Raw genomic sequence first — 25,303 nt, 5'->3', positions numbered from 1 at the left:
AACAGCACAAGAGGCGCCTGTACACATGGATTTCACCGGACGGTCTGTACAGGAATCAGATCGATTATATTATTTGCCGGCAGAGATGGAGAAGCGCTATACAAGCAGTAAAAACAAGGCCTGGGGCCGATTGTGGCACCGATCATCAGCTTCTTGTTGCCAAAATTAAGCTTCGATTGAGGAAAACGCAGAAAACTAGAAGGCCTTTCAGGTATGATCTGGATCAGATTCCATTAGAATATGCTGTGGAAGTGAGGAATCGATTTCAAGAATTAGATCTAGAAGACAAAGAGCCCGAAGAGATGTGGACTGATGTTCGTGATATAATGCAAGAAGTTGCTACTAAGGTAGTTCCAAAGCAAAAGAAATGCAAAAAAGCAAACTGGTTATCTGAAGAGGCTTTGCAAATAGCTGAGGAAAGGAGGATGGCAAAAGATATGGGGGAAAGAGAAAGATACAAGGTTCTCAATGCAGATTTTCAGAAAATAGCAAGGAGAGATAAGAATGCCTTCCTGAACATACAGTGTCAAGCAGTTGAGGACAACAGCCAATTAAGGAACACAAGAGCTCTGTATAAGACGATCAAAGATATCAAAGGAAGCTTCTGTGCTAAGCTGGGCGTGATAAAGGACAAACGAGGCAAGGACCTCACTGAAGCCTCAAAGATAAAGAAGAGGTGGCAGGAATACACGGAAGAACTGTACAAGAACGACCCGGATGTGCAAACCCAACATAGGACGGTTGTGATTACTGATCTCGAGCCGGGCATCCTGAAGAGTGAAGTTGAATGGGCCTTAGCCAGCCTTGCTAAGAACAAAGCTAGCGGAATTGATGGTATTCCAGCTGAGTTGCTTCAAAACCTCAACCACGACGCTGTTAACACACTGCATACATTATGTCAAAAGACTTGGATAATCCTGCAGTGGCCACAGGATTGGAGGAGGTCAGTTTACATCCCCATTCCAAAGAAAGGCAGTGCCAAAGATTGTTCCAACTACCGCACGATCGCGCTTATTTCGCATGCTAGCAAGGTGATGTTAAAAACCCTGCAAGGTAGGCTGCAGCAGTATGTGGATCGGGAGCTTCCGGACGTGCAAGCTGGGTTTCGCAAGGGCAGAGGAAATAGAGACCAAATTGCCAACCTTCGCTGGATCATGGAAAAAGCAAGAGAGTTCCAGAAACCCATTTACTTCTGCTTTATTGATTATGCGAAAGCGTTTGACTGCGTAGATCACTGCAGATTGTGGCAAGCTCTCCAAGAGATGGGAGTTCTAATTCACCTCATCTGTCTCCTCAGGAACCTTTATGAAGGGCAAGAGGCCACAGTCAGAACTGGGCATGGTCTTACTGATTGGTTTCCGATTGAAAAAGGGGTGAGGCAAGGCTGCATACTGTCGCCTTGCCTATTTAACCTATATGCAGAGTGCATCATGAGGAAGGCCGGTCTGGATGAGTTTTCAGCTGGAGTGAAGATCGCTGGAAAACGTATCAACAACCTTAGATATGCGGATGATACCACTTTAATGGCAGAAAGTGAAGTGGAACTCAAGAGACTTCTGATGCGCGTACAAGAAGAGAGTGAGAAGTTTGGGCTTAAACTGAACATTAAAAAGACGAAGATCATGGCGTCTTGCCCTATCAAGTCCTGGAGCATCAATGGCCAAGAAGTGGAAGCCGTGACAGATTTTCTGTTCTTGGGCGCCAAGATTACCTCGGAAGGAGACTGCAGCCATGAAATTAGGAGACGCCTGCTTCTGGGAAAGAGAGCAATGGTTAGCCTTGACCGCCTAGTAAAGAGCAGAGACATTAGTCTGCCAGCCAAGATCCGTATAACCCGTGCTATGGTCTTTCCAGTTGTGATGTATGGATGCGAGAGTTGGACTGTGAAAAAGGCTGACCGCCGAAGAATTGACGCGTTTGAATTGTGGTGCTGGCGAAGACTCTTAAGAGTTCCTTGGACTGCCAGAAGATCAAATCAGTCGATATTGTCGACCATAAACCCTGACTGCTCATTGGAGGGTCAAATTCTAAAGTTAAAGCTCAGCTACTTTGGTCATCTGATGAGAAGAGAGGAGTCGCTGGAGAAAGATTTGATGTTGGGAAAAGTTGAGGGTCGCCGAAGAATGGGTAGGCAGCGAACGCGATGGTTAGATATCATTCTCGAGGCATTGCAGATGAAGCTATGTGATGTTAAGAAGATAGTGAGAGACCGGAAAGCGTGGCGTGACATGGTCCATAGGGTCACGAAGAGTCGGACACGACTGAACGCCTGAACTGTAGCGCATATAGCATATAGACACAGACATAGGAGAAGACGGGACGAGCGCTCGTCCTGTCTTCTTCTATGTCTAGTGTTATATGAGCTATGAGGAAACGATCGTACGAACTATGGCCCGATGACTAACACACTGGGATACCAGTGCGGTCTCGTCGAGCAGAGAGCCCCTTCAGAGTGAGAAGCTGAAAACATATGATATTCTAAATCATTACTGATTAGAAAGACAGACACTGCCTCGAGCAGACAAAATTCTAAGCAGAAAAGAAGCGGTTATATGGAAAAAGTTGCCGGCGAGGGTTTTTCTCAACCCACTCGCACCCGGCGATAGAGGACCCGCGGTGCAAACACTGTAACGAAATTGCAGGCATGATGCACACGGTGTGAACATGCCCTATATACAACGAACCAGACCGGAATTTGGATCCTAGGAGGCTTTAATGAACAGCCAGAACAAAGACGCCCAAACGAAAATCATCCATCTGGCCCTGGACATCACTGAATCCCAAGGGATTCCATCCTGCTGAAAGGGAGGGAAGATTCCTTGATAGGTGTAAATAAAGTTATTCATCAATATCATCCATCAAAACGCCGCCGCCAGCGATTGTGCTAATTATAAAATTGACTAGTTGATTTAGATATAATAAACTGATTTGGATAATCCTGTAGCTCACGTCGTCCACAGCTGATAGTTTGTTCTTGAAAGAGTTTCTTATTTCGGACTCACTAGATTTATCAGGTCTTTTTTTTTTTTTTAATGTTCGCTTTATTTAAAGAATTTCATGGCGGTCGTCCCAGAGCAATAATGGTGGATTGGTAATAGACAAAAGTTCTAATTAGTTTTTGTGGCTGCAGTTGAGATGTAATTATACAGTGTTCTGCAACTTTATCGGAACCGTCTTGGAAAAATTTTCCGCCTCGACCGGTTTCAATAAAGTTGCAGAACACTGTATATCGTAATCAACATTTAAAACATTCAGTTAGTACTTAGTCATTCAAAAAATGTAATTACTGCGCCGATCATTCAGTTCGTGTTATAATGTCATTTAGAACACAGCATCAGCTAGCGTAACTTTTGTTTGAATCTTAAACTCGAATTTTTCCATGCGTCATACGTTGTGATTTTTCAACATTAGCATACAACTTTCCATTGTAACATGTAACGTTTGTGTAATTTACACATTTTCATGACGTCGTTGCAATGTTTGGTGCTACCCAGCAGGAAATGCACAAATGAATTTTTGCCGGAGAATATAAATTGTTATCTCTGAAACCCAGAACTCGAAACAAACGCTATTTCATTTGATGACAGAGATTACCAGGGTCCATATATGATGTGAGAGCAGAAATTTCAAAACTGTGGGATGCACCTGTGCCCGGTGTTCATGTTTATTTCGTTTTTGTTCGTTGTTTCGTCTCTTGACATCCGTGCAACGAACTACGCGCTTCCAGGCACGTTCTCTTTGGGCTCGGCATATCTATGGCAGGATTTCGCAGTAATTCCAAGAGCTTCGCTCTCACCTCTCGTCTTTCGAACGCATTGTCATATTACGCAAAGATCGTGTTACGATACGAAAGGCATGCTTTTCCCCCTTCACTCAAATTCCTGAAAAGTTTTCTGCTTTCTTTCGTCAACAAAGGGCGTTGGCGAAAGAACCGAAACCGAAATCTTATTGCAGTGGCTGCAGACGGCTGCTGAAACCCGTATGTAAAGCAATGGTGGTTGTTTGCGCAGCCAACATATTCAGATCGAAGCGGTGTATAGCTTCGTGCTCGTTTATTTTACTGACTCTTGCTCTATTGTGCTACATTTGCTTATATTTTCTTCTATCTGTGAGTATTTATAACAGCAGTGATGCTGCTTGTTATTCTTGCTTTTTAGTTTTCAAATAATTCTTGTTTGTTTTGCTGGGTGTAGGAAACCGAACATGACACGCCTCTGTATGGCCACTACAGAACTGATCACAGTAAGTTCGTCTGCATATATGACACAAACGTACCTCAAATTATCACCTCCTAAGGGGCTTCGCTTCTCAAACTGCAGAGCCTTCTCAGGTTCAATTAAATAATTTTCTTCCTCTAATGTCTGTGCTTTGTTTCAGGCGCTCGTTTAAAAGTTTTATAGGTCGCAATAAAGTGAGATTGAGCTCTGTCATATTAAGCTGCAGCTGTGCATTTTTGTGCTAAAGCTCCGCGTTCAAGAGTCTATGCCGTCTGTTCAACGTAACGCACGTATTTCACCAGGCCGCTACACAGGGGTCCCCGAAAATGTTGCTGATCCGATCATTCTCTGGTGGACACCGTTCACCAAACAAGCAGGGCACTCAAAGACATGTGGCAGCCGGAGCTGCTTCTTTACGGAGGACAGGGTCTTCTTCAACCATACGAATTTGCAGGTGCGTATATGCGTCATTTATTCGATGTGCTTTCGCTCTTGGGTGTCTATTTGGCATTTGGTAGTTATTTCATGGGAAGCTTTCGAAGCACCCAAACACGGTAACTGCGGAAATTGAGGCCATTCCGTGTACGTTGTCGCCTATACATCTCATAAGTGCAGTTGAATATGTAGAAGCCTCAGGTGTGCATAACGGCGTCTAAATTTGGCTTCTTGATCCCAGAACTTCAGCAAAATTTTTCGCGCTTTATCAGTACTCATATTTGAGTGGCGGTAATTCACTCAGTGACAACTTCGGATTTGGCAGCACAACTAACAACTTGTGTGAGAAAATCATAGGGGGGGTTGAGAGTTGACGATAGCTGCATGTTGAGAAATCATTGCTCAAAACCTTGCAGAATACTGCTTACGTTAGAGAATGGTTATAACAGTAGTGTATTCTGATCACAGCCACAGCGTACATCTGAGCCAGGAAAAAAACCGGTCTCCCTGCAGTGCTTGATGGCTTTAGCTGTTAGGTAGATTCTCTCAGAGTGCTGTCAAACATAGCACTGAAGTTGTATTACTGAAAAAAATGGTGAAGGGTGGCTGTTCCTGGCCCTACAGGGCTGGGACTGGTAGGTCAATGGCGCTTGCAGCGGGGGCTATCCTGCCACCGAATTTTTGTCTGTTGTAGGTCATCGTTGCACCCGCTCCCTCTTCAGTGGTGGACGATGGCTGATGCAACGCGCGCCTTTCTCTTCCTGTTCTTTTTCTTTCTTGTTGATTTTCCCTTCTGTCCGCACGAGACAGTGGAGGTGGCTCAGCTACAGAGCCAGTAGCAGGCCCGTGCATTTTGTTTTCCTTCTTCCTACAGCCACAACAACAACAACAACAACTGGTATAGTCATGTGGCATTTTACTCAACAATGCTGCTTATCTCAGGGTCCAATATGGTTGTAATTTATTTCATTTTGCACATTATGTAGTGAGTAGAACCTCTTCTTGTGTTGTTGGACCCCGCCAGATGGCGCAGTGGTTATGGCACTCGACTACTGTTCCCAAGGATGCGGGATCGAACCCAGTACACGTTAAAGAACCCCAGGTGGTCAAAATTTCCGAAGTCCTCCACTACGGCGTCTCTCATAGCCTGAGTCGTTTTGGGACGTTAAACCCCACAAACCAACCAAACCAACCAACCATCTTCTTGTGTTGAGTAACATCAGTTTAATTCTTTTTTATGCGGGCAAACATCATGCAATTTCTTTTCAGTCATACCACTGCAGTGAAATGCCTGTCTCTTTTATTACAGGCGGTGATGTTCTATGGCAGTGAACTTGAAATAGGAGACCTGCCCTTACCAAGGAAACTGAATCATGACTGGGCTTTGCTGCATGAAGAATCCCCAAAGAATAATTTTATCTTCTGCATGCCAAATGTAAGTATGCACTGTTCAAGCACAGGTACCTAAGCATGGTTTCATTTTCTTATTGTGTTTATTTTGCACTCTAGATTCTTCCTTGGTTCAATCACACTGCTACATTTCGAAGAAGCTCGGACCTTCCCCTAACACTGCAATACCTTAATGATATTGCGGACCTTACAAGCAAAGAGTTCTTTGTGAAGACTGCTTCCAAGGAAACAGTGAAAACAAACCTATCGCTTGTTGCTTATGTTCAGTCTGACTGTAACACTCCCATTGAGCGAGATGCATTTGTCTCTCAGCTGATGAAATATATCAGTGTCGACTCGTATGGAAAATGCATTCATAACAAAGACCTTCCAAAAGAGTAAGTATACAAGAATGTTACTTTCTGTTTCTTGTTAAAGTGAAACCTGAAAACAGCTCCATCCAATTACTGTTCTCAGTAAAAGCTGATTTTCTGGTTGCGTTTGTCTTTTGTGATGTTTATCTGACAAAAAAAGGCAGCATTTATTGACAAGGAAACAATTTAAAAGTCTCTCGGCCGCTCAATTCAAACGTGTGACATCCTCAGTGTCTCTTTGCTCAAATGCTGCACATAAATTAGCTTGAGAATGGTGCAGCATCTCATGATTCTTGTTATGAACTTTTTCTTTAAAAAAAAAAGTGAAAAACATAGGGGTCACATTTATTATATAATATATTAAAAAAAAGATGGAAAAATAAGATAAAAACTAGGTTGTTGGAAGGAATACTTAATCTGATATGACTTCTAAACAAACTAAAGCAAATTCTGCAGCACAGCTTCTGTGCCCAAGAGCATAGCCAGCAACTTTGATCATCAACCCACTTTTATAACCTGTGCAGTCGCCCACAAATGCTGTATAAAGAGTACAACTGGAGTTTACTGTCGACAACTCACAACATTGAAGGAGTATAGACATGTAATTTTGGTTGTACGTTTTATTCTTTGTAATGGTGCATGAGGTGAATCACCATGAGCTATATCCTTATGGTCGATAAATAATTTATAACCAGTATTTTTCTCACCTGCTTCTTTTTCAATTTCAATAGCCGAGTGATGGCAATGACATCAAAGTGGAGTCTAGGTCATATGAGGGGTGCAAAAACTGTTTCTTAGTTTCAAGTACACAGAATGCTAAACCTAGCCTTTCTCGAGAACAGGACTCACAGCAAGAGAAGAAGCAGCAATCAGATTGCAGTTTTTTCATACCCCGCGCGACCTAGACTGCACTTTGACATCATAGCCATCGTTCGGTTGTTGGAACCGAAACCAAAACTGGTGAAAAAAAGTTGAATCACAAATTGTATAGCCCTCGTAGCCTATGGGAGAGCCGAGAGCTGTCCTTCAGATACAGTAGAACCCCGCTATAGTAAACTCGGATATAGTAAAGTGAAACTGACGTCCCAGTTCACCTTCCATAGACAACTGTACATTTTCCCCCGTTTATATTAAAGATATTTTTGGTAAAGATTTGTTATAGTAAAGTGCGCCTGGCCGCGGCGACGACTTTCACGATATGACATCGCCGCCCACGCACTAGCTAGAATCGCAAGGAAAATATTTTTTTTTTGTATTTCAAAACAAAAATAATAGTGTCCTTTTAAGTGGCTTTACCACCAGGCTTAGCAGCATTCAGGAGAAGCCTACTGTACGAAGGCCTTGGAGCCGTGAGGGAAAGCATGCAGCGTGTAGAAAAAAAAAAAAAAAGCTGTCTACAAGCATGAAAAGGAAGCGGCGTGGTTTATTCAGAAAGTAAAGAAGAGTAAAAGTGCACCAAGAAATGGTCAAGGGGAAGAAACGGGCGAACATTCCCAGCACTGTGCAGCACAAAGCATGAGGCAGTGGTGGTAAGAAGTGAAGGTGCAGCGTGTGCAGCCTTGCAGCATTTGACTGCCACGTGGATTTATCATTTATTGCCTTTTTAAAGACAGAAATAGCAAAAAGTGACACCATGTTCATGCAATGCTTTGAGTTTCACATGAAATCAAACTTGATTGTATTCGTAGCCACATTCTCATGCTTAAGAGGTACTTCCACTAGATGTAAAAAATTTTTGCCACTGAAAAAATTGCATGAAGAGATGATAAGAGAGAGATGGAAGCTATTTCAGAGTGTTTTTTTCATTAAGCAACAAGACGTGTTCAGTAAGTGGCCATTCAACTACCAGACAGCATCATGAGGACCATGTCATCACCAACAACTGATATAGTAAAGACCTTGATATAGTAAAAAATTTTGCTGGTCCCAATGACTTTACTATAAAGGGGTTCTACTGTAATGCTGGTGGAGCTGTGGTGGAGAATAAAAGAAAAAAGATCACAATAATAAAGGGCTCCAGAGATGGCAACGTCCGGAAAGCACACCACCGCATGCCCCCTTCACTCGTTTTGCTTTCGCAACCAAGCAAAGTGAAGGTGAAGGAGAGTGTGATCGTGTGGCGTATCGTGCCTAGTAAGCAAAAACCACATGGTATTCATGTGCACTAATGTCTTACGCATCATTAACAAGAAAAATGCAGTGAAAGCTTGATGTTTATGCTCCTTTAAGCATGAAGCTGAGCCGTAACAAGTTTCTACAATCATCAATATCGCAGATCAGTTGGTCGAAACTTTTTGACTAGGTATGGTTTTTACAGCTTCTTGGATTCCTTGCTAGAATGGCTAATTGGGCTAGTTGGTAAAGATTCATATCAACAGAGCAGCGCGCTCAGATGTGCATAGGTGACAGTTTTGAGCACCATGGCGTCTGTCGTTTTCTTATCCATCATCTGTGTGCGCTGTTCCGTTAATTGCATTTCTTGCATAAATTTATTTTCTTCTTTCTTTTCTTTTGTCCCGTAGAATGTGGTGTAATAGTATCGACATTCAATAGGTGGCATTTGATATTATTACACAGCTGTTTTCGCATTCAAAAGAAGTTGCCCATTAGCATCCACTATTATCATCACAATGCCCCACATAAAAAGGGGCGGGGTGCATTTATTACTTGAGGGAAAAAAAATACTTTTTGGCAGACGAAGTTGGAGGTGCATTCAGTATGGGAGCGCATTTGTTGTGCATGTAAACATGGTATATTGCTGCAAAGTCAATTGTGTACTGTAACCCTTTTTCATTTATTTTTAACTATGGACAGTTTCTAACTACAAAAAGTTTGTCATGGCATAATTTAGCACTACCAGTGTGCATGAACTGCTCATTTGAAGCTACATAGTCTCACTCTCCAGTGTGTACTAATGGATGTGTATTTTCATGTGCGCATATTTGCTAGAACTTGCTTAGTGTCATGTTACAGCTCCACCCTTTATGAGATGCAAGCTGTGCAAGTCCCAGCCATAATAATGTGGAGCGAATGTTGACGATAAAAACTTGTGTCACCTGTTACCTAACGAGTATTACGAAATACCTAATATATACAATGTTGGCGATAAAAACTTGTGTCACCTGTTACCTAACAAGTATTAGGAAATACCTAATATACAATGTTGGCAATAGAAACTTGTCACCTGTTACCTAACAACTATTAGGAAATACCTAATATACAATGTTGGCAATAAAAACTTGTCACCTGTTACCTAACGAGTATTAGGAAATACCTAATATGCATACATTAGCATATGCCGTTAATGTGCTCACATATATGGACTGAAGTGACCATCCTATTTTCTCTGTATGTAATCCGTGACAAAATTTTAAGCAAAAGCACACCCTATATTAATTTGCACCTGTACATGTCTCACATGCATACATATGGTAAACTTGCACACAGAATGGCTCTAGAATCCTAATAGCACCACTTTCAAGCAGTTAAATTGTAGGTTTTAGGAAAAAAGGAAATATTGTCACGTAAACGAGGACCCTTGAAGTTGCATCCCGGGCAAGGCTCAAGGTTCCATAATGCTTCGAGCTCAGTCTTGGAGCTAGCACGCTTCTTTCTCTTTTTCAACCCTCTGGACTTCGTCGTCTTCAGGGCTTGCTACATTAGTCCCCCCTCCTGTTCGGGAAGCGTCGACCCGATGTTAAATTAAATTGTGGGGCAGAATAGTACTCACTGCGATCTAACATAGAAAGGCTTCAGGCAGACCACGTGGACCACTCCAGAACGCTTGGAATGCCGTGGCTCTGGTTCTACATGCGGAACAACTTCATAGTCCATGTCACCAATGTGTCGAAGAACGCGGTAGGGACCGAAATATACTGGCACAAAGTTTTGCATGGAGTCTGCGTAGTTGAATAGGGTACCAAACCCAGACAAGGTCACCTGGAAGATAATCTGCATTTCGTCGCCGCAGATTGTACCGTTCTGCATTTCAGCCTTGCTGCTGCTGGATTTGCACCCTTGCTAGTCGGCAGGCCTCTTTAGCGCGCTGTAGAAAAGTGGCGGCATCGGGCATTTGGGCTTTTGGTCAACATGGGGTAGCATGGCATCGAGCGTGGTCGTCACGTCTCGTCCATAAACGACGCTAAACAGAGTCATGTTGCTAGTTTCCTGAATAGCGGTATTTTATGCAAATGTCATCTAAAGTAAAACTTCGTTCCACGTTTTGTGATCAACATCCACATACATAAACAGCATGTTTGCAGTGGTCTTGTCTAGATGTTCCATCAGACCGTTTGTTTGGGGGTGGTATGCACTTGTCCGGTGGCGATTAGTGCAGCTAAAAATAAGGATATGCTGTGGATGAGCTCTGCAGAAAATGCAGCTCCTCTGTGTAATCAGAACCTCTGGTGCGCCATGTCTCAGGAGAATTTGGACGAAAAATTTTCCAACTTCAAAGGAGGTAGCACGAGGAAGAGCAGCAATTTCCGCCTAGCGGGTGAGATCGTCAGTAGCTGTTAAAATCCACCTATTCCCACAGGTGGAGGTAGAGAACAGTTCGAGCAAGTTCATCCCAATTAGTTGGAATGGTCTTAAAGGTGGTGTAATGGTCTTTAAGAGACTGGCTGGCTTCGCGGGCGGAACCTTTCGGCGCTGGCAATCAATCACGGCAAATTCGAACATAATGTGTCGCATAGGTTGACAAATGAGGCCAGTTGTAACATTCTTTAATCCTGGCCAGCGCTCCGAGTGACTCCCAGGAGGCCAAATGTGGGTTAGTCATAGCAAGCTTCAAAAATTTCGTCTCATAAGCTTGCTGGTACAAGTAGGTATAGACCTTGTGCAAAATTGCTGCCATCTATCGGCCGCCACGCATGTTTCCGCCACATTCAAGGGTAGCTGCATTGAGGAGCGGCAAACGGCATAGGGGGTTACGCAGCCGGCTGCGTTAATGCTCGTTGTTGCCGATAATATCGACATACTGTTGTGTCCCTTGTTGTACGCAAAATTAAAATAAGGGTGTAGAAGAAAAGAAGCAGCAAGTACATCCCTTGAACGTTTTTTTTTTCTTGAGGCTTGTGTTAATCTGCTCTCACGTGGTTGTCACGCTAGGCGCACTTTCAATCAGCGGCGCGTCTGAATTGTAAAATATCTTATTTAGCATGCATTGGAAGATTGCAAATCAGTGCCCGGTGCTAAGGCAGATGAAATGTATCGCCCACGATGTGTTAAATTTGCCTGTAGACGGACTGCGCACCGCTTTTTCGCATAAAAGATGTGCAAGAGTGTTGTTCCTGATTTCCTTGTTGCGCCAATTCATCTCAGCTTTTATGGTTTCATACATACAAGCTGTCAACAGATTTCGCCCGTATGTATACGTTCAGGTATCGAGATTGAACAGGTTTTGGCACTTCAAAGGCGCCAGACTACTCTCTTAAATTCTAGCGCGACATTCTAACGTCTTTATGCACTAGATTCATCGATGAATTGAATATAGTCGACTACGTCCGGGCTGCAGTTGCTGAGATGCGTCTCCAGAACACGACTTGCAAAAGAAATGACTCGGAGTATATACGTAGCAGCAACTGCCCCTACCGTTTAGCTGCTCTCGTCTACCGCAAGTTCGCATGATTGTTGTTGCTATAGTGATGGCGGTCACCGTGCTGTTTGGTTTTTTTTATTAGTGCGAGATTTTTTTTCTGTGAGTTGTGTGTGGTGCATCGAAAAGGAGTTACGCCTTAATTTGGACCACGCCAGTTTTCTTTTTTCCCCTCCATATCATTGAATAATGCCGTTTCTTCGCTTAACCTTCATGGGGCGCCATGAAAACAGTGTAATGAGGTAGGGATTGAAACTTTCAACCATTTGACACTCTCCACAGAGCAATATCATTTGTAGCGAGCCTTACTGCGCTTAGCAGTGAGGCTTGCTACTGCTGCTATCGCAGTAGAAGCAAGAATGAGCGCACACATGTCTTCCAACTTTACTTTGTCTAAAAGTACCCAGCCTTATACATGTATGCATCACATTTTCTGTATGCCCATTGCTCGGTACATTCTACTGCTTCCCTGAATTGCTGCTGGCAAATGTTTGTTGTTTTGCATATGGCAAGAAAAAGAAATCCCATGCATCACAGCTTCACACTGAAAACATGTGTGTTCCTTCAGGTGTCAACTGACTGGACGCCCCATAAATTTGGACTTTGCGAAATATGTTCAGCAGCTATAGAAAGAAAACAGCCGTTTAACATTAGACAGCCCGTATACGTTCGCTACTTTTTCGCAAAACAATTTCGTGAAGAATGTTGCTAGTGTCGAATATTGCATGAGAACGCAGTGCGATTAGTTTTTTCATTCAATATCTTCACAAGCAAGAAAGCCATTAAACCTCGTTCGCCCCCCCCCCCCCTCTCCCTCCCCCCCCTCGTTCCTGTCTTACTACTGAGCTCATCCCTGACTTGGACAACGAAAAACAATTGAAATATTTCAATTCCGTCAAGAATTACGGAAAGACAAAAGCGATATTGGAGAGGAGAAAGACTTTGCTGCAAAAACTGCGCATTGCATAAAGCACTGCTCGAATATGCGTCTATGAAGGAGCTTGACATTGCGTCTGGATATAAGGCAGACCTCTGCTATGTGACTTCGCGGGCAGTAGTATCTGCTATGTATTGAATTTCACGAAATAGAACCACGATGTGACAGCAACAGGAGCTACATATCTGAGGAGGATCAGCGTGCGCGGAATCACGTCGTTGACCTGTCGCATTTCGCAGGCAAATTCATGTGGTTGGGGGTTTTAGCCAGTAACATATAGAATATGTGTTCTGCTATATGGTTGATTACACGCTAACGAGGTACATTCGCTGCTAAACGTTCAGGCAGAGGATGGGAACAGTAGTGCGCGCGCTTCACTGGGAACTGTGAAGGTCCATCAGAGCGCAGTGTTTATTAGGCATCAGTCTAATATTAAAAAAAAAAGAAGAAACAACATTAGGCTCCTTTGTGTACACGTAATGACATCACAGACATGTTATAACCCGGAAGCAATGTCAATGTTTTGTACTTTCATGGACACATATTTGAGTAGCGTATCAAGGAATGCCCCGGAGCAACAACGAAGGTTTTGCCATTTGTAACTACGCTGTTACCACCGTTCGCAAGAAGTTTTGTCAGTGCAGTATCGCTTCACAAAGTAAAATTGGAATGTATGCAGCGTGGACAAGTCAGTCGTCTATTATTCCATCATTTTTTGCTTTGAATGCGAACAAACACACGGAAATCACAGCGCAAAGCAGACGCAGCTAACGCGACGGCAGCAGCCGTAAGCGCAGCCGGCGCACTCAACCCTTGAACATGGCGTCGCGTAGCGCGATTCAGTGAAGGTCCGATAGATGGCAGCAATTTTGCATAAGGTCTATTGGCACTAAAATTCTTCTCGACGAGAATGTCATCACATAGACACAGAGAAAACAAAGTGCGATGAGAAGATCTACGTATTATGCTGCTGGCATCTTGAAGAAAGCCGATTACGTAGCGGATCTTGGCATCGTTGCGTTGGTTATCGGCAAAGTTGGATGAACTGATCGCATTCAGAAATGTGTTGTCATCAACAGTGGCTTCCGGAGCTGGTCGCACAGCAGCACGGGACAGGCAATTCGCATCTGGATGCTTACGACCTAACTTGTATGCTACAGTAATACAGTCGTAGGCTCTGTCTTGCGAGGCATGCGGAGGGGTGTTTGAGGGTTGCCAGCCAACAAAGCGCATGACGGTCAGTCACCACTTCGAAGGCTCTGGCATATAGGTATTGTCGAAACTTCGAAATAGACCACACAATGGTGAGGCATTCCTTTTCAGTGGCAGAGTAGTTTGCCTTGGCCTTGGACAAAGCCCAACTAGCATAGGCGATCACACGTCTGTTCTGTATCTGTACTAGGACTGTGCCCAAACCGGCATTGCTAGCATCAGTGTGCACTTCGGTATCGGCATTTTCATCTAAATGTGCCAGAACTGGAGGTGACTACAGGCGAAATTGAAACTCTTGAAATGCGTGCATTTGTGGTTCTTCCGATGTGAAAGGCATGTCCGCCTTAGTTAGAAGTGTAAGGGGAGCAGCTATTCTCAAAAAGTTTTTCACGAAACGCCGGTAATATGTGCATAATCCAAGAAAACGGCAAACTTTTTTCTGGTCCTGCGGTGTTGGAAAATTGGCTGTAGGAACTATTTTTCAGTATCCCGCAGAACTCCATCCTGGTTCATAACATAGCCTAAAAATTTCAGCTCTTATAAGCGAAATCGCATTTCTCAGCTTTCAGAGTGAGGTCCAACGATTGGATGGCTTCTGGTACCGCGTCTAGGTGACGAAGGTGCTCCTCGAAATTCAAGGCAAATACAATCATGTCGTCCAAGTATACAAGACAAGTCGTCGCACTTCAGATCTCCAAGAACAGTATCCATAAGTCTCTGAAAGGTTGCAGGCACGGAGAAAAGACTGAAGGGCATGACTTGGAACTCGTATAGCCCGTCGGGTGTAATACCATCTTTTTGTGGTCCCTCTCATCGACTTTATCTGCCAGTATCCAGACTTGAGATTCATGGAGGAGAAGTACTTTGTATTGCACAGGCGATCTAAGGCATCATCGGTTCTGGGCAAGGGGTAAACGTCTTTTTGTAATGTTGTTCAGTCAACGGTAGTCAATGCAGAAACAGAGCGTGCAGCTTTTTTTCTTCATAAGTACCACAGGCGCAGCCCAGGGGCTTCATGAATGTCGAATGACGTCATTGTCGAGCATTTCTTTGACTTGTATTCTGATGGCAGTACATTCTTTTGCAGAAACCCAATAAGGCGACTGATGGAGTGATCGAACAGCTTCATCTGTAATGGCACGGTGCTTTGCAAGGTGCATTTGACCAACGCGTGACGATGTGGAAAATGCGTTAGAATAGCGACTAAGCAGGTTCCGTAGTTTGTCTTGATACTTTGGAGTTAATGCCGGATTTATGTCGTACAGCGGTTCAGTGTTGTCATAGGATTCTGTTTCCGGAGCACTAGTTAAACTGCTTTTACAACTAGTTTTATTTATGGCGTCGAGGCATGCTCTGTTCAGATGTTGGTGTTCGTTGCTGAAGTTTGTAAGAAGAACATTAACTTTGCCATTTTCAAGGAAAGCAACTGCACTGGCAACTGCTATGCCTCTTTTTCTAAGTAAGCAGTTTCTGTTTGGTCTCGACAACACCTTCAGTTGCTTGCATTGGTAGGGAGCTCACACTCACCATAATGCTCGAACGTGAGGGCACACTCACATGGTCATCAATAACATGAAGTGCAGCGGGGAGCATGCTCTTGGTTTCGATGGCATTCTCAATCAAAAATCTTAGAGACTGATTCTGCAAATCGATAATTGTGTCATTTTCTGTTAGAAAGTCCATACCGAGGATGACGTCACGGGAACACTACGCCAACATGATGAACGTCGTCAGAAAGGTTCGCACTTGTACAGTGATCCTCGGCGTGCACACTCCCGTGGGCATAATTAAATGTCCTCCAGCAGTGCATATTTGTGGGCCATCCCATGCTGTTGTGACCTTTCTGAGAGATGCTGCGAACTGTCCACTCAGACCTGAATACACGAAGGCAGTGTCGACTAGAGCAGTGACGTCTGTGCCATTGACAGAGATCTGTAGGTCGGCAGTTCATGGCATTGGGCAGCGGCAGTTTCGAGGCATGCAGTCTCGGCTTCGGTGCTCTGAAGAAGTGGTGCATCGGAGGTAGGCGTCATGGTTACTTTGAGGATCAGCGGGTCGTCATTTCGGCATCGGTTCAGCTGGTGTCTGTGTGCTATGAGTTGTGGTGTGCGGTGAAGAACTGCGACTGTGGAGTATCTTGGAGTTTTCGTGCTTGAGCAGCCGCACCTCCAGAGGCTGCTGCATCTCATTTCCGCTACAGGGACTTTGATGTTCCTCCTGGCACCCAGGAGAGCTGTACCTGCGAAGCTACGGCAATCAGATATGGCTTGGGCCTGGGTTGGTATGCGAAACGTATTCTGCATTTTCACGTGGCCACTGTGCAGGCAACAAATGACAAGCATCAAAAGGAAACCCATGGAGGTCGAGTTCCCTGTAGGGGCAGCGGCAACAGATGTGTCCAGCTTCCCCACAATGATAGCACTATGGTTGGTGGCCGGGTGTTCATCAGAGATCAGTCCTTTGAAAGCAGCCCAAACGTATGTGTACATTTTGGTGGGAAGACACATGGGCGGCCGGTGCGCGTGGCTCGTAGGGTGGTGTCCAAGGCGGCACATAGCGGCTGGTGACAGCAGGGTAATGCAAGGTCTGGGGCGGTGGTATAGCTGCGACGGGTGCGAGCACGCGCAGCGCCTGTTGTACTTTTCACGGATAATGTCGGAAACTGTGGCAACCTGTGGCTGTGGTGGAATCGGCAGGTATTTGGCCACCTCTTCCCGGGCTATCGCTCGGATTGTATCACGCAACGATTCCGTGGAAAATGATATGGCTTCACCTGCACTGGCGGCGATCATGGACACATAGTGCGCAGGTACTGCTGGGTGCGCATGTCAAGTGCTTTATTGATGGTGGTCGCTTCACTAATGAATTCACCTACTGTAGCTTGTGGACTTCGCACTAGACCAGCAAACAACTGCTCTTAACGCCTTTCATCAAAAGGCGCACTTTTTTATCTTCCGTCATAGTCGGGTCTGCATGAGAGAGTCGCTTCATCTCTTCAGCGTGCACAGTCACACTTTCATTCGGTTGCTGTATTCGGCTGTTTAAAAGCAGTTCTGCTTTTTTCTTGCGAAGTGTGCTGATGAATGTTTGCAACAATTCTGCCTTGAATGTGTCCCATGTTCGGAGCCCAGGTTCATGGTTCTCAAACCATGTCCTCGCAGAATCTTCCGGTGCGAAGTAAGCATGGCGCAGCTTGAAGTCAGCATTCCGGACGTTGGAGACAGACACCCGGTCCAACTGCCATAGCAGTCTTCGGTGTCCCCATGGGGCAGGCTATGGAAACATGCTGGATCCCGCTAGTGATGGAATAAGACCAGAGTTGTCGATACCGGCGGAACCGTTTCGTTTAAAACAATGTTTTGTGTTAGCTTGTGGTCACAGAGAAGACCACATGTGGGAGACAGGCCTTGCAGTCGGTGACTACTCTGATGTGCTGGGGTCTCTACCCGAGGGGTTTGTCCTGGGCTTGGGTCCCGGCTTATAGGAGGCGTCTGGTGCTGAACGTCGTACCCCACAGCTCCACCAAATCTCATATAAACGAGGACCCTCACAGTTGCATCCAGGGCAGGCTCAAGGTTCCATAATGGTTCGAGCTCAGTCTTGGAGCTAGTACGCTTCCTCTTTTTCACGCCTCTGGACTTCGTCGTCTTCAGCGCTTGCTACAATATATTTTGTACCTATGACTTATAAAGGCCTCAAATGTGGCAGTATCTGCACCTTAACCTTATGAATGTAAAAAACTTCCATAAGAACTAAAAATTGCTTCAAGGATTATAATGAAGTAGTAGATTAATGGAAAAGGATCAAAAGCTCAACAATTTTTCAAAATTTTTTGCAGCAAAATTGGCCGCATTGAACTGTACCCTCGCACTTGGTAATAACACATGGAACATTAAAAAGTCCTGATAGAACAGGTAAAAACATGCAGAATGGTTTGTTTGATAGTTCAGTAGTACTTAGCACTCAATAATATTCTACATAGATGCACCAGGCCTGGTTGCCAGCACTTAAAGCAGATGGAACAAAATTTCACACTGTCCTCCAAAGAGTTACGACTATTTGTGAAATGATATATTCCATTGCAGGTTTCTTTAGTTTACAACGGTCAGATGAAACAGCCAGTTGCAACAATTTTACTACTGTATTACGCTCGCTTCAACACTTAGGCCAATGGAGACCTCAGCACTGGTAGTGTCAAATGCCTCAGCTGGCGTATTGTTTCTTTTGGAGAATCAAGTGCTGCACGGATCCATAGCTCTCTTGAGAAACACTAGTGTAGCTTGAGCTTCTTAACAATACCTCCAGGACCTTCAAGTCAGCACTGCTATGCTTCACTCGTATCAATTGATAAAAAGCACCTTCATAAATATGTAACAAGTCAATGTGCTGAGCTGCTTCTGTAGAGAGGCCTTTTCCATTTATTTTGATTGTCAGAACCAGATCGTGAGGCACTTTTGGACAAGCAGTTTGAGTTAATGCTGTTTCTTAATACTGTCAAGTAGGTGTAGCATCTTATAATGGACATTAATGAGATGTTTAACGCAATAAAAACTCTCAGCCCTTTTATTTGTTTGTTTTCACTTTTAGCTTAGAATGTTCAGTGCTAAACGCAGTGCAGGGGAAATAACTGTTGGGATTTTCCAAGCACAGAGCTTACACTTTTTGGCGCAGGACAACAGCTGAATCAGCCTGGTAAACTGGTAAATACTGCACTAACAAACAAAGAGTATCCGAAAAAGGTTTATTCATGTGTAATCGTGCTCGCAGACCGGTTCGCATGAAGAATGTTAGCTGGAAAAAAAAAGGATTTGGTCAGGCTGCTTATAGACCTTTTCATGACCATCAGAGAGACTGGCTGTTAAAGAAAGAGCAAAACGTTTTAACTTTGCTAATCATTTTATTAGTTTTATAATATTAATATTAGCAGATTCAGTGATATGTTCAATTACTGACATACAGTAATGAATATGTTTACTGGAAATCAATTTGTTTTTGTTTTTTATTTTGCACCAGTATTAGAAATACAGTCGTTTAGGGCATCAGATATCAGTATCAAAAATACTTTTTTAAGTATTACCATCCCCAGCATTGTGACTTCACTGCAGTGGCAACAGTGTATGGTACATGATTCTCACATAACTCTTGTGGGGATATGTTGACTGTGTGTGAGGGAGAGAAAGAGAGTCCTGCTATCTTGTGGAGGTCAGCTCTTAAAGGATATTCCTTTTCATTATGAACACGGGGTATATATTTATCCCTTGATATCTTACATACACATTTGTGTAGAAAATGAATTCACACCTTTTTCTAGGAGTGTGGTTCACCTAGCAATGATTTCTTTGTTTCAGGTGAAGTTTGAATATTTCATTTTTGTAAATAAGGTGTCTTTTTATGCCATATAGCAAATGCAGTGAACAATATTTCATGGAACAGTGTGGTAGCATGTCATCCACTATTTTTGTACAGACATATCTTGGTATTAATAGTAACATCAGTTTTTTTCTTCTCTTTTGCATTTTCAAGCATAATGTGAAATGTAAATTATTTCTATGATCCTTGAGGTTTTTACTTGGTAAATGGTGAGATTTCGATGTCACTGTTTCCATCATTTATGACACTTCTTGCGAAATATTTCACATACTTGCAAGAAGTTAGATTCCCCAGTGGAAAATACAGAAGCTAACAAATTATCTTTCTTAAGGCCCAGATATGCAATTTAATTTAGGCAGGAGCGCTTTATTTTTCAGTGAAAACAAAAATATCTGAAAAGGATTAGTCTACAAAGTGCCTTCATGTTGGTCTTCTAAAACAGCCACATAGCCTCACATTGCACAATACTCAATGCCTATGACGTGGCTCATTCATTTGCAAGAAGTTGCCAAAATTTTTTTACCTTCAGTGCGGACCAAACGGGATAAGAATAAGGAATCTGGCACAGGGGCTGTTTATGTATTCACATTATGAACTGCATGCTTGCAGACCTTTGGAGTTTTGTTTTTAGTGCAGTAATATAGGCCTTGAGATTTTGAAGCAGTGCAGCAAATAACTACTGTAATTGTATTCTCAAACAAGCAAATGACTTGCTAATAAATGTGCGCTACAGTTGGAAATGTTGGAAATAGTAGAAAATTCAGAAGTTCCCTTTTGGTGGAGTAATTGTGAGGGGGAAGTGCGTCAAATAAACAGAAGCAGCAAAGAGCTGCTTCTGTTTATTTGAAGTACAAAATCTTCCAGCATCACCTAACAGCAAGTATTTCCTGCCTCTGTTAGATCATGAAATTTTCCTGGATCATTTGTATTATGCTCATTTGAGGGTACCTGTCATTGCCTCTTTCATAAGCTCATGTGCACACACACACACATAAAAACTTATGTATAAACATATATATGTATATCTACTTACTAGTGCTAGGCTGGCCTAGTTAATGGCTTACCATTATGAGAAATCACTAAACAGGACAAGATAACAAAAAGGCATCGCATGCAGGTGTGGTGAATATCTCTTCTAAACTGTTTTTGGAAATAGAGTAACAAGATTGTTTTGGCTGTTTGCAATGTTTAGCTGACATGTGCATACTCAAAAGTGAAAATATCAATTTTCCCTAAAGACAGTACAAGAATTTAGGTGCTTTACATGCATCAGGTTATGGAAAAGCTCATCAGTAAGCTTGCTTCCTGCCTGTTTACTGATGAGCATTTTACAAAAGTGCAAGATGTTATACAAATGTTCAAAAGTTCCTGATTGCCAATCTCCTCGTATTACTTAGTTTGCTTTCGGTTGCTACTTGTTACAGGTGCCCAGTTTTATATGCTCACTTTCATAAGTACCTTCCTTTTAGCATATCTTCCTTGGCTTGAGAACACCTTAGGGAGGGAATGGTATAATACCACCACCTGATACATGTGTGTGGATTCTTGTAATTTTCTGTTGCAAATTAAAAATTTCTCTCCTGTGGCAACATTTTGCAAACATCTCATCTACTGCTATTCCAAGTTTTTGCTTCTGTTTTAACTGCTAGCAACGTGCAAAAACTGCCTTTTGTACAGAAAAATTCCTGCTCTTTAATGCATTGAAAAGAGAGCTTTTTGGCTTTTACTATTTGCTTGTGCCCATGTAGAAGTTGATTTCTGATGATTTCATTGTTGTTTTGTCTGTGCAGATTGGCAAGTGCAATGGAGGCTATGGACAACAAACATTTCTGGCACCTTCTGGCAAACTACAAATTTCACATTGCCATTGAAAATTATGCCTGTGAAGATTACATCACTGAAAAACTTTGGCGGCCACTTATTGTGGGGTCAGTGCCAATCTACTTTGGATCCCCATCAGTTGCTGACTGGTTACCAAATGGTGTAGACAGTGCCATTCTAGTATCTAATTACAGTAGCCCTGAAGAGCTGGCAAAAGCTATTAAAAACATAGACAGCAACAACAATCTGTACGAGAGCTTTCTAAGTCACAAGGTACACCAGAAGATCTCCAATAAAGCTTTGTTAAATGTCATGAAGAAGCGTAGGTGGGGCGTGAATGACCCAAAAAGACCAAGCTTTGTAGAAGAATTTGAGTGTCTTGTATGCTTAAGAGTTTGGAAAAGGCTAGAAAGCGCAAGTGTGAATTTTGTTGCCAGCACCAGGCACTACAGCTGTGATCCACCAAAGAGCATGCTGAACAAACGAAGCAGAGGGTTCTGGAGAGAAATGTATAGACAAGCTAAGACAGAGGCAAAAGTACTTGAAGACATTCTCCGGAAAAATGCAGCCTTTGGTGAGCACTACCTGCAAAATAAGATTTTGAGCTCACTGCAAGCACACTCTTCTAGTTAAAACAACTGATGTGCATATGTACCTTATTGGGTTTCAAGGAAGCCCACCACTAACTTTTAAAAATAGGCTTTTTGGGATGGAAAGACAGCTTCTGCGTCACAGTTGTACCAGTGTTGGCAGACATCAGAAAATGAGGGAACTAATCAGTTGCTTAACTAATTTCTGGTAATTAACTTTTTCACTGTTACAGTCATATGTCTAGCTGCAGTTAAAGGTTTGTAGTTGGCCATTAGTAAGTCATATCACTTTTTAGAATTTCGAAAGCATGGTTGCCCTCGGCACTGTGGCTCAAGCATAGTCTGGCTATCTCGCGCAGCTTTCAAAAGCCCATGCTCTAAGCACTGCCTCCGATGCTATCAATTGTTGGTGCAAGTGCTATGTCATCTTTCTTTTTATGAGGCTGGAGCAGCAAGCACGCAGTGGTGAGCACCACAGCACAGGTAAAACATAAAAGGTGATATACTTGTGCTATTGGTTAACGGTGCTGGGGCAGTGCTTACAGTGCAGGTCTTTTGGCACGAGGTAGCTGAAATTTTCTGAGCCATTGTGCCAAGGGTAGTTGTGCTTGCAAAATTCTAAGAACTGATATGGCTATTATTAATGGTCAGCTGCAAATCTTTAATTGCAACTATATGCTTAACTACAATAGTTAAAATTTGACTCTCAGATATTAGTTATCCATTTTATTATTTCTACTTTGGTGTCTGCTGAAACTGATACAATTGTGCCATAGAATTGTCTTCATATTTGAAGACGCCTGTTTTCAAAAAATATGTATCTACTTTCCTTGAAACACCTTGTATGTAGCTACAGGGTGAAAAATATTCAAGCGTAACTGTAAACTTTCAGAGTGCATAAGTATTCAGAATGTATGGCTGGCATCACTGGTCTGTCTGCAAATGACTTTTGACCACTTTGTGAAGTTATAAAGGAGGAAAAAGTGATAATAAAACAGAGTGAGCTTGAGTTGTCATACCTTGGCACCCCAGTCACCACTTTCTCATATTGGTAATGTTTTGCCGTGATAGTGCATGCTCTTAACCTATTATCATGGCTCAGCAGCTGATGTGTGCCATTACTAGCTGTGATTGCAAGCCCCATTTCTGACCATGGGCATTGCTGCAGTTGGGACGGAAAAAAATCGCATGGCTTGGGTTTGGAGACCACCTTGTCAGTATTTATGTTTCATCTCATAATGCGTGTTGCTGGTTGAAGAAATAAAAAAATTAATAGTATTGTGAGTTACTTTCTATTAGCAAGGCTCAGTGCGGCTTGCCTTTATTGACTGTTCATTCCGAACTCCGAAGTATAAACTCTTGCACACAATAGCAGAATACAGTGAGCTCCTCTTAAACGGAACTCGAAAGGGATTCAAAAAGTGTTCCATCTATCAGAAGTTTCATTTAAGCAAGGGACAGATATTTCATGAAGTACAACTTTATTTAAATTGCTTCAGCCGTTACTAATGCGGATGCACAGAAAAAAATGCAATCAATCTTGGCCTTCCGAACATTCTTCAGTTGCTTTTTAACAAAGTAAGTGTACATCTATGACAGGCTTGGCAAGAATTCAGCAGACCCTTCGTGCTCGAAGTACTGCTGCAAAAGTACTACTGCATCTCTAGCTGCTCTGTCCGGCACTGCACTAAGCACAGGGTCCTTGCGTTCATCACTGGAGGAATGTTGATCCTCAGCTTGCACTTCAGCAATGAGTTCCTTGAGGCTTTCCTCACAACAGATGCTCAAATTTTCATCAACTGCCTCATAGTCCTGTCTTGTGAAAGGAGCAGAGGGCACCACCTGACAGAGTAAGGCGTCGGCATTGGCACAGCTTGCCTCTTCATGGGCTAGCAATCCTTGTGCTTCAAAGCCTGCACGGTGAAAACACCTCTTGATTGTAGCTTCCTGCACTTATTCCCAGGCTTAGGCCAAAACATATGTAGGTGACAACAAGTCTATGCTATAGCTCTTATCACTCTGCACAAAGCAGCATTTGGTACAGCAGCTGGCGGTGGTACTGAGCCTTAACGTTTTGTATGACGCCTTGATTCATTGATTGAATGACGGCTGTGGCATTGGCAGGCAGGAATTCAAGACTGACTCCTGTCCTTCCACATGGCCAAGAGCAAAGCAGTTATCCACGATGAACACTACCTTCCTGTCCTGCATAGTAAACCTTGCATCTTCATCCTGTAGCCAGTTTTCAAACATTTTCCATAGCCATCCATACTCTTCCAGTTGCATGGTATACAACTCAGTCAGTTCAGTTCAGTTCAGGCGTTCAGTCGTGTCCGACTCTTCGTGACCCTATGGACCATGTCACGCCACGCTTTCCGGTCTCTCACTATCTTCTTAACATCACATAGCTTCATCTGCAATGCCTCGAGAATGCCATCTAACCATCGCGTTCGCTGCCTACCCCTTCTCCGGCGACCCTCAACCTTTCCCAACATCAAATCTTTCTCCAGCGACTCCTCTCTTCTCATCAGATGACCAAAGTAGCTGAGCTTTAACTTTAGAATTTGACCCTCCAATGAGCAGTCAGGGTTTATGGTCGACAATATCGACTGATTTGATCTTCTGGCAGTCCAAGGAACTCTTAAGAGTCTTCGCCAGCACCACAATTCAAACGCGTCAATTCTTCGGCGGTCAGCCTTTTTCACAGTCCAACTCTCGCATCCATACATCACAACTGGAAAGACCATAGCACGGGTTATACGGATCTTGGTTGGCAGACTAATGTCTCTACTCTTTACTAGGCGGTCAAGGCTAACCATTGCTCTCTTTCCCAGAAGCAGGCGTCTCCTAATTTCATGGCTGCAGTCTCCTTCCGAGGTAATCTTGGCGCCCAAGAACAGAAAATCTGTCACAGCTTCCACTTCTTGTCCATTGATGCTCCAGGACTTGATGGTATACAACTGGAAGATGTCAAATACCCTTTAAGCAATGCGGGTCCTTCGACTTTCCTACAACCAGGAGCTTCAATTTTGCGTTTCCTGCCATATTTGCGCCCACCAGTACAGTAAGGCGCTCCTTGCTTTGTCGTCTTTGTAGGCGAGTGCTTCGAGGGAGGTTCCTTGTAAAAAAGATTCATTTCGTCGACGCTGAAAACATCTCACAGTTCGTAGCCCTGCAAAATCTCCTGCAGCTGCCCTTGTTGCTAGTCAGTGCAGATAACACTCATGGCAACACTCATTCATGGCCTTGAATACAAGTCCATGGCGCTTTTTAAATTGGCTCAGCCATTCATCACTGACGCTGAAATTTTCCACTCCCATTTGCAGGGCTATCCTATAAGTGATTTTCCTATAAGCGTTTCC

General features: G+C 43.4%; 1 protein-coding gene across 3 annotated transcripts; it reads left to right on the top strand.

The window, feature by feature from the left end:
• Nucleotides 1-3,951: 3,951 nt before the first annotated feature.
• FucTB (alpha-(1,3)-fucosyltransferase 10) lies at nucleotides 3,952-24,467 on the top strand. 3 transcript variants are annotated; one of them, XM_084589484.1, is made up of 6 exons: nucleotides 3,953-4,108; nucleotides 4,194-4,242; nucleotides 4,520-4,671; nucleotides 5,962-6,087; nucleotides 6,162-6,439; nucleotides 21,321-24,466. In XM_084589484.1, exons 1-6 carry the CDS (start codon nucleotides 3,992-3,994, stop codon nucleotides 21,982-21,984), a joined length of 1,386 nt encoding a protein of 461 aa, XP_084445610.1. In that variant the 5' UTR covers nucleotides 3,953-3,991; the 3' UTR covers nucleotides 21,985-24,466. The 3 variants fall into 3 exon arrangements, with proteins under 3 accessions (XP_084445612.1, XP_084445610.1, XP_084445611.1); XM_084589486.1 differs by lacking the exon at nucleotides 6,162-6,439 and having other exon boundaries at nucleotides 3,952-4,108; nucleotides 21,321-21,458; XM_084589485.1 differs by lacking the exons at nucleotides 3,953-4,108; nucleotides 4,194-4,242 and adding an exon at nucleotides 4,247-4,330 and having other exon boundaries at nucleotides 21,321-24,467.
• The last annotated feature ends 836 nt before the right edge of the window (nucleotides 24,468-25,303 follow it).

Source organism: Amblyomma maculatum, chromosome 1, assembly GCF_055883805.1.
Source record: "Amblyomma maculatum isolate TAMU_Amacu chromosome 1, ASM5588380v1, whole genome shotgun sequence".
Classification (NCBI taxonomy): domain Eukaryota; kingdom Metazoa; phylum Arthropoda; class Arachnida; order Ixodida; family Ixodidae; genus Amblyomma; species Amblyomma maculatum.
The sequence above is the reverse complement of the archived record's forward strand: the minus strand, read 5'-3'. Positions and strand labels throughout refer to the sequence as shown.

What these genes read in the sequence shown, in the direction of transcription:
- FucTB (XM_084589484.1), top strand. Translation starts at nt 3,992, where the DNA reads ATGGTGGTTGTTTGCGCAGCCAACATATTCAGATCGAAGCGGTGTATA. An exon ending in TTATCTTCTGCATGCCAAAT is followed by an intron (nt 6,088 to 6,161) that starts GTAAGTATGCAC and finishes TTTGCACTCTAG; the next exon opens with ATTCTTCCTTGGTTCAATCA. An exon ending in AACAAAGACCTTCCAAAAGA is followed by an intron (nt 6,440 to 21,320) that starts GTAAGTATACAA and finishes TTGTCTGTGCAG; the next exon opens with ATTGGCAAGTGCAATGGAGG.